This window comes from Coloeus monedula (genome assembly GCF_965178545.1).
Source record: "Coloeus monedula genome assembly, chromosome: 6".
In the NCBI taxonomy this organism is placed as follows: domain Eukaryota; kingdom Metazoa; phylum Chordata; class Aves; order Passeriformes; family Corvidae; genus Coloeus; species Coloeus monedula.
In genome coordinates this window covers 60407750-60435523 of record NC_138786.1, presented here as the reverse complement: position 1 = coordinate 60435523, position 27774 = coordinate 60407750, and the positions used below count along the sequence as shown (strand labels likewise).

Sequence of the window (27774 nt, the reverse complement as noted above, 5' to 3'; positions counted from 1 at the left end):
GCTCCTCCCTCTTCCCGCGGCCTAAAATGGGAAAGCGCCGCGCACAAAATGGCGCCTGCGACGCCGCGGCCGCCGCGCCTGCGCGCCGCGCGCGCCGGCTCCGCCCCCTCCGCCACCGCCACCGCCACCGTCCCGCCCCCACCCCGTCCTTCCCCCTCCCTCCCGCCCATCCCTCCCCGAGCCAATCACATCGCGCCGTTGCCCTTCCGGTCTCCGCCGCCCACCAATCACGTGCGCCCGGGGCCGCGCCGCGGCCCAATGGGGGTGCTGTCCGCGGCGGCCCAATGCGCGCGGGGCGTCGGGGCGGCGGCCAATGGGAGCGGCCCCGCTCCCGCCGCTTGTTTATTGGGGCTCGCGCTGCGGTGCGGGGCGGGTCCGCGCGCGCGGGGGGGGGAAGGGGGGCGGGAGAGGGGGGGGGGGGCGGAGCGGGGGCCGCGCTCAGCCGGGGCCGCCGCCGTCTGCGGAGGGGCCCGGGCGGCGCGGGGGCTGCGGAACGAGGAGTTCACAGGTAGGAAGGCACGCGCGAGGAAGAGGAGGGAAAGGAGGAGGAGGAAGAGAAGGAGGAAGAGGAGGCGGCGGTGGCAGAGTTGCGGCTGCCGCGCCGCCGTCCCGGGGGAGGGGACGCGGAGCGGCTCCGGGAGCTGCGCTTTAAACCCCCCCGCCCCCCCCTCCCCCGCCCTGGGGGAGCGCACAGGCGCGCGCGCAGCCCCCCTCACGGACCGGGACCCCCGGGACCGGGACCCCGCAACTCTGTCCCGATATCCCCGGGATCGGCCCCCGCGCTCCCTGGGCCGGGGGGCTGCGGCGCCGCCCCGGGGGGCGGGAGGCAGAAGTCCGGGAGGAGGAGGGGGCCCGGCGAGGCCGCGGAAAGTTGAGAGGGGGCCAGGGCGGGTGGGGGGCGGCGGCCCCTGAGCCCCGCGGAGCAAATGGCGACGTGACACACACCGAGCGCGGGGCCGCCCGGCGGGAAGCGGCGGCCGCGCTCCCTCGGCGCGGCCGGGACGGGCGGCGGCTCCTTCCCTCCGTCCCTCCCTCCGCCTTCCCCGGGCTCCCCCCGCCACCCCTCGCGGGGAGCCCCGCGCTCAGCCCTCAGCCTCCCCCGCTCTTGTTTTGCAGTGTTTCCCGTGCGAGGACAAGTCCTGGAGCTGGAATCGCTCACATAACCCTTAAAGATGAAGGTAGGCGGCTCCGGCGGGAGCGGGGATCGCCGCCCTGTTCGCCCGCCGCTCTGGAGATTTCATTTTTAATCGCTCTCCGTCTGGGCACGGCAGCAGCGGGAGAACGCGGGGTTCGGTGCGCGCTGTGAGTGCTGCTCCTGCTCCCCAGCGAGGTGCAGGTGATTTAAAGCTCTCACCGCCGTGCAGGAGCGCTCGGAACATCCTCATCGCCTTTGAGTTGTTGTTGTTGTCCTTCGGGCTCCCGTCTTTAAACGCTTCCTGTATCAGCAGCTGCTATGGCAAGTTTGTAAAACCACAGCTTTTGTCCCGCCTTTGCTGTTGCCGGTTTGCTCAGTACAAAGGCTCAACAATTGCAGTGTAATTTACAAAACTTTTCCCTTCAGAGTTGAAGGAAATATCTAGTTAAAAAAAAAGCAAACCTATACATATCCTATTTTATTTTAGATTCTGCACTGATTGCCTGTCTTGATAGACATTTTCAATGTGGTAATTTTGTCCTTGTTTATCAGTTGTAATGAGCACAGTAAAGTGAAGTGTTAAGTATTAAAGTTCAGATTAAGGAAAACATGATGAATATTTCTCTTTAAAAATGCACAGGCAACTAAGTTTTGATAAAGGCATTCCAGGAAGGAAAAATACTTGTTAATCGCTGTTTGAAAGATTGCAACAGATTTCTCTAGAGGTCTCCTTTTAGTCACCAGGAAAGAAATCCTATATATAGAATGTTATAGACTTAATTGTAAGTGTTGGGATGACACCAATCTCAAACGTTTTAAATAATCTGTGGCTTGGATTGCTTATAGCTGAAAAAATAACAGCTGTCTGTTATATTGCCTTCTCACAGTTGAAATATTTTCTTTTTGTATAGAAACCACTTGAATTAGTAGTAACTCCTTTACTTTGTTGCCATTTTATAAGGAGATGTCCCAAATATCAATGAATACCCTCAAAAACATTTCTGGGATAGGCTGACAGTGAATTGACAGGAGGTGTGTGTCAACATCAGTGACAAACCAAAACTTCCTGTAACTTGTTTGTTGGTTTGTTTTTTTTTTTTTTTCCCCTTTTGAAAAACTCTATGATGGCAATCTCAAGTACAGTCACGGTTTATCAATTAAAAGTCAACAGGCCTGAAAGTCTAAGTGTAAAGTTAAATGTATAATGATGCAGCTGTAGCTATAAATAAGAGCTAAAGTTTGTTTTTGTTTCCCTCCAGGCAGCAGATGAGCCTGCCTACCTGACAGTGGGGACTGATGTCAGTGCCAAGTACCGTGGTGCCTTCTGCGAGGCAAAGATTAAGACGGTGAAAAGGCTTGTGAAAGTCAAGGTGAGTGTGCTGAGGCTGCTGCTGGCTTTAGTAGAGCATTGTGCTGAAAGGGCTGTCACAGGAGATCCTAGTCCTGAAGATTAAAAAATGTCCATCACTTCGCTGTATGAATTTTAAACAACACCTAAGTGGGGGTTTTTTTTAATATTTTGTTGTTTGGTTTGGGGTGATTTTTTCACTTTATTTTGAGGGGGAAGTTGTTTTTTAGTTACATTTTTTAGTAGGATGCTGGAACAAAAATGAGCTTTCTTGTTCCTAGTTTCCTGACTGCATTTGTCTTCTGTTTTCGAATGCATCAGTTTCCCAGCAGTAAATTTTGATGTCACAAATAGAGGATTATGGCTTTACATGAATAATAAGGAATAAGAGCAACCTCTTCAGAAGCAAAAGTTCCATTTCATACCGACTGACACTCTCACAGCTTGGAACTCAAGAGGCAATGCCAAAATAAGTCAACAGCAAGAGAGATGGCAATAATTTGTTTCTTAGACCAGGTTTTAGCAATGCCCAGGGTAATATTTAAGTTCTGAGAATCTTGCTGCAGCTTCTAAAGCAGTGTACCCTGCCTGTAGCTGAATTTCTGTGCATGGATAGTATTGGCACGTAGTATTCATTCACATTTAGAGGGATTTTGCCAAAACAACCAGAAGAGAAAGTTGTCACTGTGGTGTTGCAATACTGTTGTAAATGCTACTACGTGAGAACAAGAACAAAATGTAGTTAAATACAAGCTAAAATTAAAAGTAAAGTAAATATAGAAGTTGTTGTTCTGCTTTGTCTTGTCAAAATCTTCCCACTTCCTACTTTAGTGTCTGCTGTCCAAGATATGTAAATAAAGGATTACTGACCCAAAATCCCCCACACATTGAGGTGAAAGCTGCTTTTTGTAACTATACATTCAAGCTTCTGTGTGCTTTAATGCTTGGATCGAGTAGAACAAGCCATCAGCCTCTTCAGTTACATAGATAGATCATATCACTTTATTAGAGGGCTTTTCATCAATAGAAAAAAGTAATTCAGATATTGGAGCCTTTTCCCTGTTCTTAATGAGTACTTAGGGAAACTTGTGGTGTTCTTTGAAATCTGTGTTAATGAGAAGCTCTGTAGGAAGCAGTGTGCAGGTCTGACAAGCTTGATTTTGTCTGCATCTTTGGTCTGGTAGAGTATTTAGCCTGTTAATAGGTAGGAGTTTCTTTTTCTCATTAGAATCAGTTGTTCCTGTTATCCACGATAAGATTTGGAATTACATGAGGCTGCTGTGACTTGGTGGAAATTCCTGTCGCTGGATCTCAATTATATTATAACAATAGAAGTTTTAACAAGCTAAGCCTGATGCTGTAATTAAGAGTATGTAGGCACACCCTGGCACACTTGCCAAGAGTGCAGAGAGTCCAAAACGTCCGGTAGCCTTTTCCTGAACAAGAGGACAACCTGTATTCATCCCTATGTAATTTTTATTTTAAATTTTATATCAGAATATAGTGCATTTTTAACCTGAATGTGTGTTAATACCGAATGCTGTTTTGGCATGTAACTGGTGTTGTGTTTATAAATACAGCTACAGTGTAGTCTGCTTGGAGGATAACTGGGGGAGCCAGAAAACTGGACGTCATTATCAAAGCAAGCTCCTGGAGCTTCTGGTTCCTGAAAGCAAACAGAAATTTTGGAATTTGAAAAATTAAACTGCACAGGCTGATGTTCACTCTGTCTCCTCACTGTTCCCTTCTAGAATGTAGGATTTTAAAGGGAGAAGCAGAGTTTAGTTATGCTGTAACTGATTCTTATTTTCATCACATTTGTAGTGTTCCACATCTTTGCCATAATGACTTTCCCTTGCTCAAGGCAGAAGAAATGCTGATATTGCAGGCAGTTTGGTGATTTTTTGATACATATTTAATAAAGAGAGGTTTTTATTTTAGTTGTAGTTTAGTATTCAAAGTGTTGTCAATGAGATGCTGCAATTGAATCAGAGAGAAGAAAAATCCCTGCTTAATCTTCTCATCTGGAAGCCCAATTCCAGGTTTGGCCTGGGTTGTGTCAAATTCTAAACTCACCTGAAAATGTATTTTCTTTGCTTTGGAATGACTGGTGTTTGATTTGCCCTGTTCTTTAATTATGGTGTTTCAGATTAAAAATTAAATGTGATATCTGGGGCCTCCTGTCAGTAAAACTGGCCATGCCAAATGTTTTCTGTTTGGTAACATTTGAGTCTGTTTAATTGATAATCTTAATGTGGGTAATAATGTCTTTATATGTATACATTTTCTTATGCTTTTTGTGTGCTATTAAGAAGTCAGATGCATATTAACAAGTTCATTAATATCTTTCAGGTGGTCTTGAAGGGGGATAACTCAACTCAGTTAGTGCAAGATGACCAAGTGAAAGGACCTCTAAGAGTATGTATATTGCATATGTATATTGCCTTCTTTTGGTAATCACATAAATTTCTAAAACTCCTTAATTTTGATGTTGTTTAGGTGGGTACCTGTTCTTCAGGATTGAAGTCAAGAGAGGGAGGCTCATCTCTTTAGATGAGATGGATTTGGAGGAATTAGTCTTAATTTTTGTAGCTTTGTGGGCTATTTATGCTTTTCTGTGTAGTGTACTTGATCACAGTTTTGCCTACACAGGGATTTTTGTATCTTCTCATGAGATGCAAAAGTTCTTATAAATAATGAAACATCGAAACTTCTCAGAAGTAATTAGCAACTTGCATGCTAAGCCATGTTCAAGCCCATTAGACAAGAGTAAATACAATTACTCAGTGTTTTAGAATAGTTGATGTATTTTATATAAAAATGTGTTTGTTTGTATTTTCATTCTGTGTAACAGTTGTGTGCTAAAATGCAGAGCTGTGTTACACACACTGAATGCAAATAGAGCTCTCCAGAGAAGGTCATCTTTCTTGTATTTGTCTTTTCCCTGTAGCTCTTACAGGAGCACCGAGGCTGCTACTGAAATTCTGATCTAGCTGACAGTAGAACTGTATTTAAAGGACAAGAAATAGTAGTAATTGAATGATTATCCATAATGAATTAATGACGTTGGATATTTGTTTTTTATTGGCCTGCTGTTTCTTGAGATGTCAAAGTCATGCTGGAATTAAATGTTTTGAGTTTCTTAGTGCTTTAGTGTCTACTTGCAGTTCAGCCTTCCTGCTGAAGGACCTTTGCTCTTACCTGCTGAGTAACTAAACTTTCAAAGCAGCATTTGGCTAAACTGAGTCTTAAAAAGTAAATCTGGCTTGCTGGGAGAATCAATGTGTTTTTCTCAATTTTCTGGGTGAGGGCTTCTATGTAACCTTGAGCTGCTCCTTGTTGCAGGTTGGAGCAATGGTTGAAACCAAAATGCCCGATGGATCCTTTCAGGAAGCTGTTATCAGCAAGCTGACGGATGCCAGTTGGTACACTGTAGGTGAGTGGCCATGTTTCATTTATGGGCTGTAATCTTTGAACAATAGATTTCTTATTATAGGTAACAGTGTCAGTAATTACATCTTGTATTGCACGATCTGAGATAGTTTTTGGAGGGGACTTTTTTTAAAGTCGTCCACATCTTGATTCCTTTTCCATTTCAAATAGGATAATAATTAATTGATGTTCAGGGAGGCTTTAGCATGGGTAATTGCAGGGCTGAATAATGAAGTTTTATTTGACACAATGTACCTGTAATGATAGCAGTTGCACTCACTGAAATTCAGAATAATTTTTGCAGATTTTAAGACATAAACCTTGTAAAATCATTCTTCCAGTTGAAAACTTGTGGCATGAAATGAATGACTGAAATATGAGCCTCCTTGCACTGTGTGCAAGCTTGTACACAAGGAAAACATGGATTGTATCAACAGAAGGCAGAATCTATTTCTTTTTAAGAGAAGAATTAACATACCACACAATAAAAAGAAAAGAGGAGACATTCATTTATAATGTGAATAGCTGCTTCCTTTAATAAAATTTTCAAATGATGATCTAAAGTGAAATAGTAAACTACTCTTCTCCTTATGTTGGAGGCTCATGTGGTGTTCAGTTATTTAAACAGAAAGTTCAGAATGTAGGGTCAGCGAAATGTCAGTGTTGAGCAGGAATTCATTGTAAGATCCATTTCCTTATTTTAAATAATTCTGATCTCCAGGTTTTTCTGGAACAGCTTTAAAACAGAATGACAAAAGTCAGCAACATTCAAGTTACAGTAGATAAGCAAATAAAAAAGGACAGTATTTGAATCAGAGAGCTTTGCAAGCACCCATCCTTCTTTTGCACAACTTTCTTACAGCAGTGGAGCCTTATATTCCCTAGTAGTTGCCAGGAAGGAACATGCTCCTGTTAATTGTCCTGTACATGCTACTCTTGGGTATTGCTTTGGAGATTAGCACTTGTAAATTTAAGCTCTGTGTTTCTCATTAGCTGCCTTGTGTACCAAATGTATTCAGCTTTACTTCATATTCTTCCATCCTCTCTTGAGGAGTCCTCTGTCCCACGAACTCTTAATTATTTTGGTTCATTAACCCCTTTTTAAGATTTAAATAAGCTATTTTCAGTAATTCAGCATTCCTTTGCAGTAGGTGAGGTTATGTTGTCATTGGTGGGATCAGGATAAAGCTCTGTGGATAATTTGGAAGGATTTATCATTTCATGATTATTATTGTTAGTGAGTGCTTTAACTCTGAGATGGTTGACAAAGCTCACTGTTCTTTGCCTTCTTCTTCAGGATTATAAAATTGCTGTAAAATTGTATTGGGTGTCAGGTCAGGGATGAAAGGCAGGATTATTTTGGAGTGTAGAAGATTTAAAATCAGTTTAGTACTATGATGTGACATACTCGAGGTAGAACACTGGACCTTTAACTTCTCTTTACAGTTTTTCAGAGGTTCACCATTCTGTTACAGAAGTAGTAAGAAACACAGTCTTGCACTAACAATTTCATTGTTTATGAATTAGCATTTTAATTTTAGAGCTCCAAACTTATTTCAATTTTCAAGTAACACTTTCAGCTAATTCTCTTTGAATTTGGGCCAGAGGACATATTTTTCGTCTTATATTTGACACGTGAACTTTAAATCCCGTTTGGGGGATGAGTTTTGTCCGGGTTTTCTTTTTTTTCTCCTTTTCTTTTGAGCAGTGCACTTCTGCCAAAAAAATCTACACTTGATGAGCAGGAAATTTGAACAGTGAATAAATGCTCTGCCCTGTATTAGTGGATTGTTGTTTACATTTAACAACTTGTTGAACTCTCCCCAATAATGTAAGAGATAAATCATGCATGCCATGATTTTTACTTCTTACATTTATTAAAGTGCAATTCCTCAGAAACTTGAACCAATGGATTAATTAACTACTGTAATTGTCTTTCCCCAAAAAATATTTTGTGACAGGCAGAATGGAGAATATAAAACATGTTTTCCATATGCAAATGTGTTAAGACTGCTAGGATTTTGTAAAAATTTGGAGCTCAGGGGGGATTTAAATAATCTTATGGTAAGTGAACATGCAGAGCTGTAACATGGCACTCTAACTATGAAAATACAATTGTAACACGTTGGATTTAGATATTAGGCACATATTTGTTAGTTCTATGTGGTGGGTTGCTTGTTGGAATTGAAAGCATGGGTAATGTTGACCAGAGTAAGCAGATCACCAAGTTTGTGTCATGGTTCTTTTGCAGTTAAAATTGGGAAAGTGTTCTAGGTTGAGTACAGGAATACTGACATGTGAAAAATAAGCCTTATCTTTTGCCTGCTCCTTCCATTGTGTCTTTGCAGAAAGTTTTGGATAGATATGAGGTGTATATTTATGTTGCTGGTAAAGCATACAGTTGAATTGGATGTTTTTTTAATAGCTGGTGGGTGTGCTGCTCCACAGCCTTCCTGACTGATGCAGTCACAGCTGAAGAGCTGAGAGGGAAGTGGATTTAACAGACTCCAGGTTTACAAAATGCCTTCCTGAACATTTTGAGATGGAAAGCACGAGGGAAAGCTTGTATTTCAGTTGTTTGTGCTTTTCCCTTACTATTTATTTTCTATGTTATCTAACATCTCTTTCTAAGTGATCTAAAAGCAAACTGATCTCTGGCTGGTGAAACCAGTAATATATACAGGCAAACATTTTCAGAGTATTAAGTACAGATGTGCAAAAAATTGCACCAAAACAAACTGCCTGCATGTCTAAGGAGAAGTGATGATGTTCACTTTTGCATATCAGGTTATCTGTTTCATGTAGGGCTCTAAAGTAGAAAAGTCACCTGAAACGACTTTGCTTTGGTCAATAAATTGAACCAGTGGAAGTGCTGATCTTGCTATAATAGGCTACTTTGCCACCACTATAATGTAAGAGTCACAGTTATGATCAGTTTGTGTATTTTAACAGTATCTCCTGTCTATTAATGGTGTTCATGTACCAGAATAAACAAAGATTTATTTTCATTGTAGCTTCAACAGAGTCACTTTTTGACCTCTTTTTATATGATAATGATGTTAATTTAGCCATGTAGTCCTATGGAACTTTTCAGCTGTGATTTGGAAATATTTTTTGAAATTACCTTTGAAATTCAGCTTTTCAGTGTAAGCAGGTGAAGAAGCAAAAGCTGTTTGGAGTGGAAGTTTAACAGTGTCTGGGAAATGCCACTGCACAAGGCAGCCCTCAAATCCAAGGTGGTGTGACACTAATAGGGGTTTAAGTTCTTTGGTTAACAAATGGCTCAGCTGGAGCTGATGATCTTACTAAAGTGATTCAATGATTTGATGATGTTTGTCTTTAGAATGCAGTTATCTAAACGGAACTTCCTTAATTCACAAATTACAAAGTGCTGCATTGACGCTTTTGAAGTGCTGAGTATATTGTTAGGTGATAATTGCATAGAATTAAAATGGTCTGTCACATCAAGGTTTGAGTTACAGTTTACTGAGTGTACCATCCACCTGTTTCTCTTAACTTGTAAAATGCTTCAGGTAAATACTGAAAAAATGTCTGAAATGACTGAAAAACAAAGAAACCACAACCCAGACCACACCTTACGAAGTGCATAGTTGTATTTTCCTTCTCTCATGCTCTGCCTGGAGTATTACAAGCATTACCAGAATTTCAGAAAACAGAAATCCTGACGTAGATGAACTTTGAGGAAACACTTTTGTATCGCTTTGTGCAGAACTAGAAGTGATGTAGTATCTGTATAAAAGAGAGAAACAGTATTTCATTTGAGCAAGCATCCAAGAGTTGCTGTTAGAATGGCCAGGTTTATATTGCCCCATGTCATCTCCTTTCACAAAACTTAGGTCAATAATCTGTATGTGCTTAGGTCTCTTATTATGTAATACAATAATTTCTGCAACTTCAAACAAGATTCAACAAAAACAGATCAAATACATTGAGCCTTGTACTTTGGTAGGTAAAATAATGGAAAAGTATTTCTAAAGAAAGAAAAACCTGTATTAACTTTCAGTAATGTTTCCTCTGAAATGAATAGGAAATAGGGACTCTCAAAACAGTGAGAGGCCTTTGCAGTTTCTAGCAGACCTTGCTGTCAGTTACTAGGGTTTTATGTACTGTTTAGAGTGAAAGGGAGTGTGATTCCTTATTTTTTGAGATTTCTGCCTTTCAGACACACTTGTGAGGCACCTCAGTGAGCCCCACAGCTCTGCTGGTGGCTTCTTCCTCTCATGTAATGCTGGTGGCAGTTTCCAGGAAATGCTGAGTGTGTTCTGAGAGGAGTTAAGAGACCTGAGTGCTTGTTCTGGGAATGAAGCATAGTCTCAGCCAGCAACTGCATCACTTCAGGTTACTGCAGTTTGGTCACGGAAATTAAAGATACTGAGGATTTTGTTTTAGTCATCTTTCATGTTCCATGGATTTTGAAAATTCCAGTTCATAATTCTGAGGATATTTATCAGCAAATGAACCAACATTGATGTCCCAGGACTTCAGGAGCAGGGTTGCTAACAGGAGCTATTTATAGTCAAATTTTCCTATTTTTAAAAGAAGTTTTCTTTTGATGCTTTGTGAAGATATTTGTGCTAAGAAGAAAAGTAGGCTTGGTTCTGGGTACAGTACAGCTATAAGCTCTTATTCCAAGGGTCATGGAAGCTCTCAGTGCCCCCACAGCCAGCCGAGTCCATCATGCCAGAGACCTGTTTGTTTATCCTTTCAAACCTTGACCAGTCCATGTCCTGTGCTGTGTGCCAGGCACTGGTCATATCTGCAGGGCTGGTCTGACCAGTTCCCAGCATCCTGTTGAGTTCCACGTGGCAGAAGCATCATCTCTGGGCTGTGTGTGTGTCATCCAGGAATCCAAAACCACAGGTGTGGCAGGGGAGCTGTCCAGTTGTCTCCACTGGTGTTCTCTACCACCATGACACACCATAAATTTGTTCTTTTTGTCTTTAAAATTTGCCTGCGTGGATTTTGAGGAAACCCCTCAAAATTTGCCCAGAGCCTTTCCATGGGATGTGTTGTTTAAGTGCACCTGTGGCACATAAAAATGGTGCAGTGGCTGTTGGTTGCTTTCTGGAGAATCTAGGAAAAAAAGACCAGCACCATGTTTTGTGCTAACAGGTGAGTAGAGAAGCAAGATTTTGTCCTGAAAAATAGTATTTTGACAGTAGAACCTTGTTACAAATCAACAGAATTGAACCCTTCGTTATAAAACCACCTTTGTAACAATGTGAACTGAGTATTAAAAATATTTTTAAATTGTGTACAAACAATACTGTAGGGAAAGCAAGCATGTGGGTAGATTTTTTTTCTCTAATCTCTTTATGTGTAACTATAGTAAGATTAACATTTCAGAAAAAGCAGGTTCAGACAGCAGGCTTTTGTCTGTGAGGTGATAGTTTTCTATGAGTAGACTCAAAGGCCTCTCAAAGTTCCCTGATTTCTGGTATATTTCAAAGATATATTTGTAATAGGAACTGGGGCTCATTTAAAATCGTTTAAAAAATAGTAAATTTGAGTCGTGTAGTCTCTCAGTAGCACAATACAGTGCAGTACTTATTCTTAGGCCCTTTTACAGATGAATCAGTAGTACAGCCCTTGTCTACAAGGTCATTCAGCAAGCACTGCACAGCTCTTGGTTCTTTCTATATTGTTTCCACAGGTGAAACCCAAATATCTGCAAAATCTGCACACATTTGTCGAGATACTCATAGATAGCATCTCTTGTAGTTCATAAGTTGCTACTTTGCCAGGCAGCCAGTGAGAATAATTCAGTGTGCACAGTGACACTGGAGCACCTATAATTTGTGGTATGTACTTTCATTTCATTGTCTTGGTGACTTAAAAGTTTCTGAACTGGGTTGGGGAATGAAACAAAATTGTTTCCTTGCAGTGCAGTGTAGAATCTCTCCTGGTTTGGGCAGCAGCAGTAACACAACTTGTTGGATTTGAAGTTTGCAAGATGCAGCCTTGAGGGTTGTTTTCCCTGTGCACTTGTGTGTCACAGAGCTGCCTTGTCCTGGGTAACACTGGTGGCTCTGTGTGGAAGTCATCTTGTAACTACTATGAGGATGTTCTCTCTAGAGTTCTGCTCTGTTCTCCTTTTTCTGTCTCCTTTTTTTTTTCTTAAATCTATTTATAATATATCTATGTATATATTTCTAAATAAGATGTAGTCAAACTGATCTGCAGTATTTTGTGACAAGCTTTTTCAAGTTCCTAAAAATGATTTTGATAGTTGACTTGTTAATATTATGTATTTAAGTACATGAAAACCAATGTTGAGACAGACTTATTGTAAAGACAGGGTTAGTATATTTTTGCTGATGGTATATACAAGTCTGCTGCAGACAGGAAATGGAAGATACCAGCTCATCAATAGTGAGTTTAAAGTTGCACATTTTACTGTATTTTTGAGGTACTCAACTTTTAGTCAATTTTTTTTTTAAACTCTTGGGACGTGTTGTATTGATTACTGGTGGGAAGTTTGTTTTTATTTTCCTGACATAGATTAGGGTTGTGTAGATTTTCACAAACAGGAAAAAACCAATTCTGTTTCTTTCCTATTATAGACAAGGTTGGGGTGCAGCAAAATTCTGAAAATTTCCATTTTATTGTCACTGTTTCAATATGCTCTGTATGGAGCATATTGGACTGTGTTCTTGGGACTAGACCAAGCATTATGGCAGAGACTGTTCCTCCAGGTTGTGCTGCTTACTCATCTCTTTTCCCCTTCTGTCAGTGTTCCTCATTAAGGAACATGTTTGGAAGAAAGGGCTCTGCCCGGCAGAAATGTCGCTTTTCTTCCCTTCATTCCTGCGCTGTTCTGTTGCCTGTTCGGTAGCAGCGAGCAGTTCCCTGGCTAGTTTGTATCCTTCCCTTCCCAGAAATCAGCTGCTGCACCCTGTTTCCCCAACAAGCCCCTGCCCACCACAGGATGAGGCAATGGTAGGACCTAAAGGGCTTCTGCTTTTTTACACTTGTTTCTTTGGAAAGACAAGACTGTAATTTCCTCTTTTGAGATGAGTATCATGACACTGTAAACACATCCTTTGATGACTTCACTGTGTGTGTGTATGGGGAGATGTCTCCTTGTCTTCTGTTCCTGTTTCCTGCCGTCTCCCTGCCCAGTGGATTCTAGAATACAACCTTTAGGGTTTCTGCTTTTGAAGAATCTGGAGTTGTAGCAATAACCTGTTGAAGGAATGAAGTAATTAATGCAAGTTATTCAGTGTTAATTTAAAAGTTTTTAGTTTGATTGTTAGTTCTAGGCATTTTAACTAGAGTTAAACAGCCTTGCTTCTGGATGAGATTAAAAAGAGGAATGAATTTGCAGCTTAGAGTATATTAAGTTCTTCTGACACGCCTGTTATCGCAGCTTCAAAATATCTCATAGCCAAAAACTGTGCCATCTGCCTTACTGCTTATATTTACCGAATCCTTAATATTTGACACTGTGCTTTGGAAAGACATTCCCTTAAATCTTCTAGGACTAGAATTAAAAAGTCATGCACAGGGCGGCATGAGTATGAACAGTACTTTGGTGTAGCAGATTTTTCTGAAGAGTGAAATGGAAACCACAAGCCCTATTTAGTTTGAGAAAAGCTTATATTTTTAAAGGGGCTGAGTTCATCAGTGTGAGTTTTTGATTGCCCTTTCAGTAAGGCACAGTCAAGTGTTTTCCCTAGAGGAGAAGCAAGTTTGACATAGCTACAATTATGAAATACTTCAAGCATCATGATTAATTGGAGAGACTCCTCACTTGGTTCCACCTTAGTAACTCAAATAATTGATATTTTTGTATGACAAATGGTGCTATCCTTTCTCCATTGAAACTTAATAAAGTGATCACTTAGTTAGATAAGGAAATCTTTCTGTTTATGCTGTTCTTTTACAGTTTGTTGTTCTGCAAAGTTGTTTTGCTCCAAGTTGTGCAGCTACGCTGGCAGTTGCAGGTGCTTTGCACATGTCCACAGTATAAATTGTTACTCTTGATTGTCATGATTTCCTTATGTGTCTTAATTTGAGTTTAGTATGTTTTACTGAGGGCGTTTAATTAACCTTCAGTATTTATAACATTTTATCTTTTAAGGATGAAAACCTGGTATATGTCATCTAGTTTATGAATAGTTTGCTTGGTTTATCCCTCTCCTGGACTAGCTTTAAATAAATGTGTAGAGCTTCCAATTTTGGAGATAATAAATAAAAAGAAGCAGTTTAGTTCTACTGTCAAGTATAAGGTTCTGGTTGCTTTTCTTCAATCAAGTTACCTGTTGCCAGTCACCAGCCATTTGTCCCCTGAAATGATTATTTGTGAAATTTTAGTAGTTTGAGATTCTTGGAGGGGGAATAGTTAGTAGTTTTGTGTGTACAAGTGTTCTAAGCCATTAAAATAATTCAGTAGTGGAGCATATGGAGCATACCACAGTAGTATTTACTCTGAAGATGGAGGAACCTTAAAGCTCATCTTATCCAGCTTAATTAATTTTATAAGTATGCCAAAATTACCATACTGCTATGTACAACACTTGAAACTTTCTTCTTTCCCCTTACTGACTTCCCTAGCGGACAAAGCCTGTTTCAAGTAGTTTTAATTATAGAGCAGTGTTTTGCACTTTGACCACATACAAATAAACTTGTTCCTTGCTGGGATTCCAGCCTGCAGCTACCTGGGCTCTGCTCTTTGGAGTCAGGGGGAATTGGTAACTTTGCTTTCCTTCTCCTCAAGGAAATTTTCATGAAGTGGTTTTAACTAAACTGAAGAGTAGATCTTTCTCAGGCAAAGCTTGTAGTAGCCTCATAGCATTTCAGCTTGCTGCTTCTGTGTATTGATGGAAATTGATGAAACTTCCTATTCATGAGATTTAACACAGCAGGCAGGAGGTGTACTGACTATTCCTTATAAAGTGGTCAGGCTTGGAATTGCATGTTTCCAGTATCTGTTTGTAAGACAGCATTGATAGTGTAGCAAAAACTTATCAGACACTTGTTTTTTCTTGCCATTGACCTGTCTTTTTGTGGGATTGCTCGTAGCAAGAGGAAGAATGAAAAGGTACCGTATTGAATAGAAGTATAAATAAGGAATAAATGGATAGGGTGGGAAAAAACCCCACAAAACTAAACAAACCCCAAAGATTGCTAGATAATAGTAACTGGTGTGCAGCCAGGGGCTTTGGTTTGAAATGTGCAGTTGTGTTGATAAGAAGGATGTCTAAATTATGCAGAGACTTCTGCATCCAAAGCCTTACTTTGTACTGGCTTGAATCTCCGTGTGAAAATCTATTTGCGGACTGAATCCTGACTTTCTTTTTTGCTTGTGAACTAAAGAATGAGTGAATAGAGGCTTGAAAGTCATGTTTTAGAGAATGTTCTTGATTGAGAGATAAACAGTAGACTTGGGATTGAGATCTGATCAGTTTGTGCTGATGTGTTTTCTTGGCTTCATCCTAGTTTTTGATGATGGTGATGAAAGGACCTTGAGAAGAACTTCATTATGCTTGAAGGGAGAAAGGCACTTTGCAGAAAGCGAGGTAAGACAGTGGTGGACATGGAATCACAACCAAGTAGTTAATTAATATCTTTTTTATAATAAGATGTTGCAAACCAATGTTGTTTCCCCCTTTTCCATGTAGACACTTGATCAACTGCCACTAACCAATCCAGAGCACTTTGGAACTCCAGTTATTGGGAAGAAATCTAATAGAGGGAGAAGATCTTCTCTTCCTGTGTAAGTTTTGACAGTGTTCTGTTTTTCATTTAGTGCCCTTTGCTAAACCTGAGGCAGTCCCATTGAAGTTGCAATACTCTGAATGCTCTATCACCTGAATTGTGTGCAAAGCTGATAGACATGGTCATATGCTAGCAATATTATAAAATTGAAGGTTTAGTATCCTTAAGGCCATTTATGCTTCTTTCATGTAATAGGAAACATAATAGGCTTTTAAACCTTCTTTATGCTACTATATGCACAGTAAAAAAAAAAAGGTGCGTTTTAATTTTTGGGGTAGAGATCATTTCTCTTTGCTTCATATTTGTGCACAATCAAAACCTGAGTCATGTCTGCAATTCTAACATGATGCTGTTGTAAAATACTACTACTTGAAAAGAATTTTTACTGAATTCCTCTTACAAAGTGCACTTAGTATTTAAGTGTATTTCAGGCAATTTCAGCTCTTAAAATTCTAACTTTGTTTTTGAAACTTTGCAAAATAGAAAGAAAAATCTGCTTGTAATCTGGTTGTGCATTCAAGTAGTAACTTAAGACATAAACTTGAAAATATTGTACATTTTGATAATTTAGTACTGAAGATGAAAAGGAAGAAGAAAGTAGTGAAGAAGAGGATGAAGATAAAAGGCGCCTCAATGATGAATTGCTTGGCAAGGTTGTGAGTGTGACTTGTAATTCAGAGAAGGCAGACTGGTACCCAGCTTTGGTGAGTTCCTTTTACAGCAAAGCTGTGAATGTAGTCAGGCTAAGCTCTACTCCCATTGCTAAAAATACAAGTGTTTTGCAGTATCTATGAAGAGTAGGAAAGCAGAGATTAACATTTATGCGTAAGTTACTGTTTCATGGTGTTAAAGTGCTTTAGAACTGCTTACAAAATGATCAGTGTGTAATGATACTTTTCTTCTAAAAATAAAATATGTTAGGACTTGCACTGCCAAGCACTTAAGAGGATCTAGATCTATGAATTTAATTGCAGTGAGATTTTAATTCTTTTCTAAATGTAATTGTCTTTTCTCCTAGACTTACAGTTTTATGAAATACTCATTTCCTTGATGCTTGCATTTGCACCAGTGGTCAGTTACTCTAGGAGCAGATGTTGGTGGTTATTTGTATTTGACTGTCACTAAATGATAAAGGTGTTCATTGCCATTGCTGATAATAAATATACATTAAATAAGTCCAAGTCCAAGTAGACTTGTACTGTAAGGTAGACACTTTGCATCTCATTGATACACATAGAAAAGTTGACATGTGCCTATTAAAAGTTGCATTCTGCAGAAAACTTTTTGGTATTTTCAGACATGGTGTAATGTAGGGTGAATAATTGACACTGCCTTATCCACCTGTATATACCTCAATTTAAAATGTGGTATTGTACATGTTCTGGTTGTAGTTCTCTTTATTAATGACAGATTTTTGCTAACATTGTTCTTAACTGGTGGATTAAGTTCCTGGAGGTCATATATTTGCATTCAACATTTTCTGCTCATACATGATCTAGAGCAAAACAAACTTGTTCTGTTAGTGGTAATACAAATACTGCAAATGCATTTTTATCGCTTTTTTTAGACCTAGAGATGAAACCATTGTGGAAGGATGTGTGGAAGGTTTTCAGAGTGGTTTATGTTATCCACACCTCAATAAACAAACCAAAAAACCAACTTAGGTCTCAGTTTAAATGCCAAAAATGAGAAACTGGTATAAAATAAATGGGTTTGTAACTTTTTAAATAGATGCTTTTAAAATGTGTGAACAAGAATAAAAGAACCAGAGTGAAGGAACAGGGTCCTGTGATGTGACCTCAGTAGATTAGTTTTGAGTTTCCAAATGAAATTTTAAACTTTTGGCTTGTACATAACAAGTCAATAGTTTGGGGTAAATTACTTCTTGAAATTTGTTGTTGTTGGCTGTAGTAGTATAAATTGAAGTAGGTTTGTTTACCCAATACTGGAAATATAATAGAAGAAACAGAAAACAGCTGTTTTCCTGCAGTCTGTATTTCTTTCCTTTCAAGATCAGCTTTTTTTTTGGGTTTTTTTTTTTGATAAAGGAATGTTTTATTTGAATCTTCAGGTTGTGTCACCGAGCTGCAATGACGACGTCACCGTGAAAAAGGACCAGTGTTTAGTTCGATCCTTTGCAGATTCCAAATTGTAAGTGATAGCTCACTTTGATTAGATGTCTGTGGGAGGGAATTGGGAAACTAATCACATATTACTCCTGAAGACATTATTTCTTCCAAAAGGAAAAGGTACAATTTTCTGTAATGCTGGATGGACACATTTGGCATTCACAATCTATTTCCAGCTGACTCCTCCTGTGCTTCCTCACCCTTCTTTCCATTATGTGTAACAATAAGAATTCATTGAATCAAGAAAGTTTCTGGTGCTTCTTCATTTAAAATATCAACAACTTGAAAAAGCGAAAACATCCAGGTGTTTACACTTAAAATCATTTCTGTCCTTTAAAGTGTGAGTTTTGGTTTTAATTATTTCCCTTACTGCCTTAAATTACCTTCTTTATGGGTGTCTGTTGTAGTAGTGTGGGTATCTTTCTCATTACCTCCAGTGCCCAGATGTTCATAGCTGTTTAGGTAGTTTATAAGGGTTTAATCTACTTTTTAATAGAAAAGAGATTTTTAACAGACTTGTTAATTAAATTGTTTACAGAATCTGAATAATATTCCTGCAAAAAGAAAGAAAGGTCCTGTTAGTCCATCCTCCACTCCAAAAGGGAGAGGGAGGAGGGAGGGATGGAGTTGTGTATCTTACTTTGGGAATAATATATTCATAAGAGCATGAAGACTGGTTTTTGGGGTTTTTTTAATGGCTGCTCCCATTTATTTCTCTTCATTGTACTTGCACTGTATCTGTGTCAATGTATTGTAACTAAAAACTTCCTTGCCAAAGGCTGCTTGTCACCCTCCTTTCTTTCAAAGTGAGCAGTTTTTGATTTTTGATAGCCATGATTTTGAGTAGGTTGCAAGACTTAGTTCATTTTGGCCTCTTAATGTAGGCCTGTATCATCAGCCTTCTGGATAAGCCTGGCTCCTCCTATACTGAAGGTTGAACGTTACTGGTAAAACATCTAGATCTGTTCTGTTTCACTTCTGGGTTTTTTTGCCCCCCCATAGCATGATAGCTTTATCTTCAGAAAATGGCAGCCTCTGATTCCTGAGGTTTTACTCCAGATTTTCTGAAATAATAAAAGAAGAAGGAAAAAAGAAAAAAAGTATTAGACTAACTCACTTGTAAGGCTTTCCCTGCAGTTTGGTTAGGATTTCTCTTGTAACTCAGTGACTGGATATCCAGTATGGCTTTGGAACAGAACAACCTCCATATGTTTTGCTGTGAGAACACTTCTGTAATTTAAAAATTAGAATCAACTGTCTATCAATGCAAATCTGTGAATTGGCTTCACTGTTGTTCTGTACTAGTAAAAAGGCATTTTGAAAATAGAGGACTTGGTTCTGTCCTCTTAGCTAGATCCTTGTTTTGGAGAGCAGCTGTTGATTCTTGTGAATATTTTCAGTTCAGAAAATTATTTTTGCCTATGTGTTTTACCTTTGCAAATTTGTGCAGATAAGTATTTAAAATAAAGAACATTTACAATTTTTTTCTTTATTATTTAAGGATACTTTAGTGCCTGAATTTCAAAGACAGGTTGGAAACTTACCCTGGGTATCTTACTCTTGTATTAGGACCTACAATAACAGGTGCCTTATGCAATTAGTTGTTAGGAAGGGTCTTGCAAATGAGCACTAAAACTTGAAAATCTTAGAAATTCCTGGTTTTCTATGTCAAATGTTGGCTTTTCTGTGATGTAAAAATAATCACAAAACCTTATTCTTTTACAGTTACTCAATAGCAAGAAAAGACATTAAGGAACTAGATCTTCAAAACTTACCAAAATCAGAGTCCTCTCCTAGAAAAGGTAAGCTAGAATCAGTTCAAGGTGTTTAAAAGAAGTAACTTCATACAAAGCTTCTTTACCATTTGCAGAAAAATGATGACTTGTTCATTTCTGATAATTGCTCTTGGATATTTTGCAAACCTTTTTAAATGGGATAAATTAGAGAAATTTCAGATGTAGTTGCTGCCTTATTAAAATACCACCTAGTAGAAATCTTCTTTATTTGATTTTTATTATATTGATCCAGTCCAAATTTGTGGAAAATGAATAGAATATTTTCAAGGTAGTCTGTTTGAAATGTCAGTGAGCAATGGAATATATAGTTACCTCTCCTAATGCTAAAATTTTGTGCTATTGCTCAAAACACTATTTACATTAATGATACTCAGACAGCAAGGTGTAAACTTCATAACAACAACAGTCTGTGATTAATACTTAATTTAAAAATACAGTTACAGAATTTGATGGGTGGATGAATGGATGGATGACATGGATACCACAATCCATCAAAACATGAAATGTGTTAAAGAGAAATGCTTAGATTTTATTTATTAAAAATTAGAGTAAAAAATGCCACCCAGCAACAAGAAAGTCCCCACTCAACAACAACAGTATCTGGTTTGAGTAAAGGTGTGGAGCAGCTCCTTAACAAGTCCAGATTTAAAATGCTTCAAATGAAAGCTTGAGGTAGTTTTGATTGATATGTCTAATATTAAATGATTTCTCTTCTACTTTGTTCTTAATAGCTGTTTCACAGTACAAGAACTTTGGAACAGCCAAAAAAAAATAGCAGATGCCAGTTTGAGATAAATTGAAGAAAGGGACTTTTTTCCCCCTTGTGTGCAGAACATAATTGGGTTGTGACGTTCCTTGCTACAAGGGAATATTTTGGAACCAAAGGTACTAATGGTTTCAAAAAAAAAACCAGGAGTTGAGACCAATGTCTGGAGGTTTTTCTGTCAGCAGTGTTAAAAACTGGTGCCTTTTCTTCTCCAGTAACACTGAGCAGTTCATTGCAGTATGTTCTTCTTTTGGGTGTTTTTCTGGCTCCTTTATTAAAGTCTTTTATTGTGACTGAGGGGCAGATTTTGGGGTTATCTGGGTTTGTTTTGCTTTGTTGTTTTCCACCCTTAGAGCACCTCTTCAAGGGAAAGAATTTGAGGTACTACAATTGTACATGTGTGATTTGTGCCTGTCCCATCACTCCTTTGCTCACTAATATGTTTTTCCTCTGTTCCAAACATTAATGTCACATCTCTCTAGGCAGTGGTTTGTTTTCTTTATTTTTTTTTTTCAATCTAAGGCATGATGATATTTTGGAAAGAGCAAAGTAAGCCTTTGGTGCTTGATCTGTGCTGTATTCATTGCATTTAAGTTGGTGTTGTGATTTACAAGAAGGTGAAAAGGAAATAAAAACTGCTTTGTGACTCTGAATGCTGCAGATGAAGTAAAGCCAGGGCCCTTTCTTCTGCAGGGCTACAGGAGGCAACCACGTTTCTCAGCACCAGGGGTGTTCCTCGGAACTGGAAAATGGACATCAGTGAAATTCTGGAGTCCTCCAGCAGTGATGAGGAGGATGGAGCTGCTGCAGAAACTGATGAAGAGGAACAAAAAAGAGAAGAGAAAACTGAAGAAGTAGCGGTGAGTCTGGACAATTTGTCATTTTTTTTAGGGATAATTTAATAACTTGCTTGCCTGAAAATCCTGCACTTTCCAATATATTATTCTCAGACTTAGCTCACTTCAGTGTCTTTTCAGACCTGTTCATCTTCTCTCTGCTACAGTTGTGTTTATTGGGATTTGTGAGCAGTGGCAACTTATCTCCTGTTACCCAGTGAAGAAACTGGAGGCAAATCTCAGAAACTAGGAATTCAAGGCAGAGAAGAGTGAAAAGTTCTGGGTCAAAAGAAAAGGCAAAACCAAAAAACTTATGTTGAGCCCTCATAGTAGTAGTTCCACCTTCAATGCAGTATCTTTGTATTTTTCTTTTGTATTTTTCTTTGTTATGTAGGTTATATAAAAAGTAACTTGTTTCTGAAAACAGTGTGATTTGAAAAAAAAAAAAAAGACAAAAATTTCAAAAGCAGGAGGTTGACTGAAACTATGAGCTAATTCACAGGGCAGTAAATGCTGTTTAGAGCAGTACAGGACTGACCTTCTTGTGTGTTAGGTTGGGAATCATAGAATGATGTGGTGGATGGACTTTTTGTCTAACGTGTTGGGGCATGTACAGATTGGGAGAGGAATTCATGGAGAGCAGCCCTGTGGAGAAGCACTTGGAGTTCTCATGGTTAACAGGCTGGACATGAGCCAGCAACGAGCACTCGCAGCTCAGAAAGCCAAACGTGTCCTGGGCTGCATCAAAAAGAGGATTCTCCCCTTTGCTCTTGTGAGACCCCACTGGAGTTTTTGTACAGCTCTGGGGTCCTCAGCACAGGAGAGACCTGTTGGGAGTTGCTCCGAGGGCTGGAGCCAGGTTGGGAGAGCTGGGGGTGTTCATCTGGAGAGCAGAAGGCTCTGGGAGAGACCTGAGAGTCCCTTCCAGTGCCTAAAGGGGCTCCAAGAGAGCTGGAGAGGGACTTTGAACAAAGACATAGAGTGATAAGACAAGGGGAAATGGTTTTAAACTGAGAGAGGAGAGATTTTGGTTAGACATTGGGAAGAAATTGTTCCCTGTGAGAGTGCTGAGGCCCTGGCACAGGTTGCCCACAGAAGCTGTGGCTGCCCCATCCCTGGAATTGTTCCAGGCCGGGTTGGATGGGGTGTGGAGTGCCCTGGTCTAGCGGAAGGTGTCTCCATGCAGGGAATTAGAACTGGATGATATTTAAGGTCCCTTTCAACCCAAATCATGGAATGTGATTCCATGATCCTCATATGAACAGTAAAATGCTTTTTCTGCATTGGAATATTTTAAGTGGCTCCTTTTCCATAAAGTTAGCCAGTTTCTTCGTGCCATCAAAACTGTCGTTAGAGAATTCCCTTCTATTTCTGCTCCCTGGTTGTAACCTGGATGTTGGATTTAGAAGCATGGGCGGAGGTGGGGGGAGGGGGGAAGGGAGGCACTGCGGGATTTTTTGGTTTTCCCACCGCGCCATTCTCACAATACACCGTGAAAACATAAACCGCAAACCCCAAGCGCGGTCTGTGTGCTGGGAGGAAGGTCAAACGCCGCTTCCCTTTCCCCTTCCCTTCCCTTCCCACCCGGAATGGCCGATGGCGCTTGGCGGCGGCCTCGGCGTTCCCAGGGCAACCGGGAGCGGGCGCGGCGCAGGCGCGGGGAGCGGCCGCGGGAGCCGGGGCTGGCCGGGGGCTCGGAGATGGGCTGGCCCTTCCTTCTGCCTTTCATCTAATGCCTCGCTTTCTCCTTAGTATTACTGTTTCGTTTTATTAGTTTTTTGGTGTGTGTGCGAAAGAGAATGTAAGTAATGCCGGTTAACTGCGGCCGCCGCGCGGGGAGAGAGCGAGCGCGAGCGAATATTTGGAAGTCAGGCTGAAAATATGTCCAGGCAGTGGGCAGATTAGATAGAAAGGAAGTAAAACCATTTTACGTTTGAAAGAATGCAGCTCCTAGGTAAGGATCGTGTGCTTTAATCGGTGATGTGAGCGTGGTGGTTGGGGATGGGGGTTTGACTTGGGTTTCTGATCTGGGAACTGTCTGGTGGAGCTTGCAGCCAGGGAAGATCTTTCCAGGTAAAAAAAAAAAAAAAAGACAATAAGAATTTATTTTTAGGTGTGAATTTTATGCTTTGATATCAGTGTTTTGGAAAATGGGATAGATGTCTGTATGGGAATAATGGTATGATAAGATAAATCTAAGATAAATGTGTGCAGAAATGTAAAATCCTCTGGGTTTTTTCCCCTCTGTTTGCAGTGAAAAAGACTGAATAGGCCACATTTTGCAGGGTGTGAACTGTTGCAGTCTCTATTGCTCTGTCTGTATTAACACTGATCAAAATTGCAGAGTATCAGTCACTGAAAATCAAGGATTGCCGTACTAGTTTTCTAACATCCGTTTTTATTATCTTTTTTCATGCCTATTGCATAAAATGCTGTGTGTTTCAAACAAAGAAGGGGGAGGGGGAAGCTTGGTGGTTAAAAAAAAAAATAAAAAAAGGCATTCCTGTAAAAGAAGGAGATTTATTTTTAAAGAATGTTGTTAATGTAAAATAGGGAAGCGAAGGATTCCAGACAGGTGGATGTGCTGATAGGAGAAGCTGTGGAATCCATTATTTCCAGGTGACAAGTAGGCATGTAAGGTGAGCATCTTCATGCTGAAGCTGTGTAGCAGAGGGTAGATATGAATCTTTTTAGATAATGTCAGAGCAGAACTGTCATGATTGCCCATTAAATCAAATTCCTGATTCAGCTGTTAGAATACATATTTTTAATTGTGGGCCGTGCTAGATATTGCAATAGACAACATTTAGGGAATTTAAGGAATTCCTATTTTCTTTTCCCCTAGAGAGGCAGTAATAGTGGCTGCAGAGAGAATCGACAAGTGAATGATTGGAGGGTTTTTGCCTGTATTTGATTACAGATGTTGAATTACTGAAATTTTACATTTTCTAGAGTGCTTCCTTTTATTAATCAAGGTCAAAAATAGCTTCTGTCCATCCTCTCCCAGAATATTCTCAGTGGATTTTTTTGTTTTAGAACTGTAATTGGTTATATTATTAGAGATGGGAGCAAGATTATTAAAAACACCTTTTTATTTCCCCCCATTCCCATCTTTTGATATGCACAGCAGCTTTGCTGTCAGGGCCTGTCCAGCTGCTGCCCAGCCATGATAGGCCATCATTAAATAATCAAATGGACACAGACCTACTTAATATGTAATCACAGGATAAAGTCAGTCAGAAAAGTCTAATTCTGGAATGGAAAGGATCCTATTTTTCTGCAGTAGGATCTTTTATAATGATAATGGAGCAGAGAGATTTGCTGTAGCTGGTGACATTAGATCCTGCCATTTTTCCAGTGGCTGGGTTAAAAATCTGCAACTTTGTTTTGACAGAAACTGTCTTCCTAACTGTGTTGCCTTTTATGCCATCTTTAAGAGGTGGTAGAATTGGTACTACCAGGTTTCCAGGCTTTACATGGCTTTTGTAAGCTAAGGAGGGGGAACAAATTTAGTGTTGGCTTGGTGCTTATCCTCATCCGTGGTGAGTGACTTGTGTGGTCCAGAGTTGACTGGGAAGGAGGACAATGTGGAAATTGCTTGTCATGGACTCTAACAGGGATTGCATTACACAGAGCTACTCAGCATGTTCAAATTGTTGGAATTTTGGTAATACATGGTGCAACTCAGGATTATTTTCTGTTAACAATTGAGGTTTTAATAACGCATTTCATAAAAAGTGAAAAACTCCAGAGGTATTATACAAAAAAATTCTTGATCGAATGAAGATTACAAGAATCACTCAGTTAGTTTGACTCCAGATAAAAATCTGGATATTGCTTTTGGTTCTTACCCAGTCTTCAACATGTCAGAATAAGATAATTAACTGTGTTTGGAGGGTACATTTAGCAGTCAGTGCACTGCAGCTAAAGGAAAGAGAAAATCTTAACTCCAGTATCTCCACATAGAAGTAAAAGCTTTTGGAACATTACCTGATTTTTATTCAAAACAGGTTGTATCTAGTACTGTATTTGCTTGTATTTAAGTTGTTTTGTCAGGGAAGAAGAAAGAAGAATCTAATCTAAACATAAGGTAGTGAAGCAAAGGATTCCAGACAGGTAAATGTGCTGGTAGGAGAAGCTGTGGAATCCATTGCAATCCATCACGTTTGTTTCTCAAGCTTAAGTATTCAAATACTCCCTGTTTTACAAGGGGATGTGTAAACAACATTTGGTTTTGACTTTCAGTCTCCCTGTGAGCCATTTTGATTCCATTAGAATCAAGATCTTAACATGCAGTTATTTGAAATATCTTTTCAGTATACATTCTTAACAGATACATTCACTTAAGACCAGAGTAAAGGCAAGGAATTTCTTCAGAAAAAAATTCCAGCTAGCTGGTCTCCATGGCTCATTGAGGGAAGAGTTGTAGCACGTCCAGGTGTTTGCTTAGAGGGATTTTCTTTGTGGCTTATTTCTGACAGACACCTGGAGGATGTATGTGTGTAGCATGTTTAACGGGGTATGTTCATTTAACGTTTTTAAGGTTCTTGCATCACAGCGGCATCAAAAAAATCAGTCACAATTGCTTTACATCTTTGAAAAGGGAAGATGCCAGAGGCATTTTCCAATGTTCCTATTCTGCAAATAAGTGAGGATTTCAGTTCTCATGATAAGTTGTTACCATATATTTTATTAGCATTAAGTCCATAAAGGAAGGATGAGAAATCCATGATGTGTTTTAGGAGGCTTGAAATTCCTACAAATAATTAGTAGACAACTATTACAATATGTACATTTTGCTTCAAGATAATTCTTGTTCCCCATGTAGGCTGTGCTCTAAGTAACTGTGGGAGATCATATAAAATCAAACCAAATTCCCATGTCTGTTGCAACCTATTTGTATTTTAAAATAACATGGAAATAGCTGATTCTAGAAGTTGAATACAGGAAAACAATAATTCCAAAGTTAATGAAGGGTGATATTCAGAAAGAAGTGATTTATTAGATACTAGGAAGAAATTCTTCCTTGTGAGGGTGGGGAGGTCCTGGCACAGGTTGCCCACAGCAGCTGTGGCTGCCCCATCCCTGGAAGTGTTCAAGGCCAGGTTGGATGGGGCTTGGAGCAAGTCCCTGCCCCTGGCAGGAGATGGATCCAAGATGGTTTTTCAGATCCCTTCCAATCCAAACCATTCTAACATTATATGATTTATATATATAAAACCCCCTAAGCAGCTGTGATGTGTAATGCACAGAATAGCCTTTAAAAATAGCTAAACATTGATTAGCTAATCCTCCTTCTCATGCATGTGTGCATTTGTAGGAGTTCTGGCTACTGTGAAGCACAGCCTGCATCATACCATGCAAAAATGTTCTTTAAAGACTTTCTTGCTCACAGTTTTATACAAACAGGCATTCTCAGAATGTCACTCCAAGAGAAGTTGCAAACTGAGGCACAGCTCTGGAGTGAGTCATTGTTGGTTTGTGGAATTTCTGGTTCTTGTTGGTACAAATTAACATTTTAAGACCACTCTCATCTCCACGTGGTTTAAATCTCTTAACTTGTTGCAATCAGTTTAATTCTTGTCATTTCCTTAATTAGTTTTCAAGCTTGGCGTTAGAAAGCAAATGTGCAAGTGATGAAATCGCATTGAAGTACTCTGAAGCAACAAAATTACATTAACTGTAATTCTGGCAGCTTGTCTTGATCATCTCCTCCTCTGAACTCCAAATCCTGTGTATGCTGTTCTTCCTCTTCACCTGCATTTCTTTCACAGAAGCATTTATGGTCTTGTCATTCTATTTATAACATGAAAGAAAGATCTGTCCCTGGTAGCTCCACCTCGTATTGCTTGAGTTCAGGGTGTACGTGCTTGTAGGTAGAGATTCATTCTTTCTTTTGTAGAAGAAACTGTTTCATCCTTTGTGCTCCCACTCAGCCCTAAAGGTTGGCACCCACAGAAGCTTTAACATCTTTCTGTAGAGTAAATGATGAGTCAAGATAACAGAGCCACATTCTTGTTTAAAATCATGCTAAGGGCAGAAGCAAAACTCATGGTGAATTAGATGGCTCGAAACCAAGTGAAGCAAAACCAGTTACAAGTGTTCTACACGTTTTCTGTATGCTTCATGGTTCTTAGCATAGAGTTTTAGAAAATACATGAATGCTGATAGTGTTGCTTGGAAGGAAGTAAGAAATGGAGTTGGGAAAGGAACATGTCCATTGTACAAAGATAATGTTCACTGTTGATTTTATTGTTTTACCATTTACAGTGTTCTCTAATGGATGTGGCCTGCTTGTCAGAAAGGAGGAAAAAAATCTCAAATGCATAAAATTTCAATCTTTTAGTTAGAAAAGGGGCATCTTGGAGATTTTTATTTATTTTCATTTAAATTAAATTAATCCTCTCATCCTGAAACGAAAAAGTTTTTCTCATGTTGCATTTAGCTGTAGGTATTGGATGAACAGAGGAAAGGTCTCAGTTTTGAACTCCTGCAGCTTAAAATTTTCATGTTGTTTTGCCTCTCACTTGGACTCACCTTTGGCTACAGTCTTCCCCTTTTTGTATAGGAAAAAATGAAATGGAGAGACAG

General features: G+C 39.7%; 1 protein-coding gene across 5 annotated transcripts in view; it reads left to right on the top strand.

Moving 5' to 3' along the window:
* The first annotated feature begins 428 nt into the window (after positions 1–428).
* Positions 429–27774, top strand: part of ARID4A (AT-rich interaction domain 4A) — a 49502-nt gene continuing 22156 nt past the window's right edge. For 4 of the 5 annotated variants that reach the window (XR_014226508.1, XR_014226509.1, XM_082283733.1 and 1 more), the window contains exons 1-11: positions 429–508; positions 1117–1178; positions 2395–2505; positions 4836–4901; positions 5829–5919; positions 15378–15457; positions 15560–15654; positions 16228–16360; positions 17728–17807; positions 19511–19587; positions 21041–21207. Coding sequence is in view for 2 of the 5 variants with exons in the window: in XM_082283733.1 (XP_082139859.1) it covers positions 1173–1178; positions 2395–2505; positions 4836–4901; positions 5829–5919; positions 15378–15457; positions 15560–15654; positions 16228–16360; positions 17728–17807; positions 19511–19587; positions 21041–21207 (906 nt within the window). In the remaining 3 variants the exon portion in view is untranslated. Of the gene's footprint in view, positions 509–1116; positions 1179–1413; positions 1461–2394; positions 2506–4835; positions 4902–5828; positions 5920–15377; positions 15458–15559; positions 15655–16227; positions 16361–17727; positions 17808–19510; positions 19588–21040; positions 21208–27774 lie in introns of those variants that run through there. The other variant, XR_014226510.1, reaches the window with a different exon arrangement.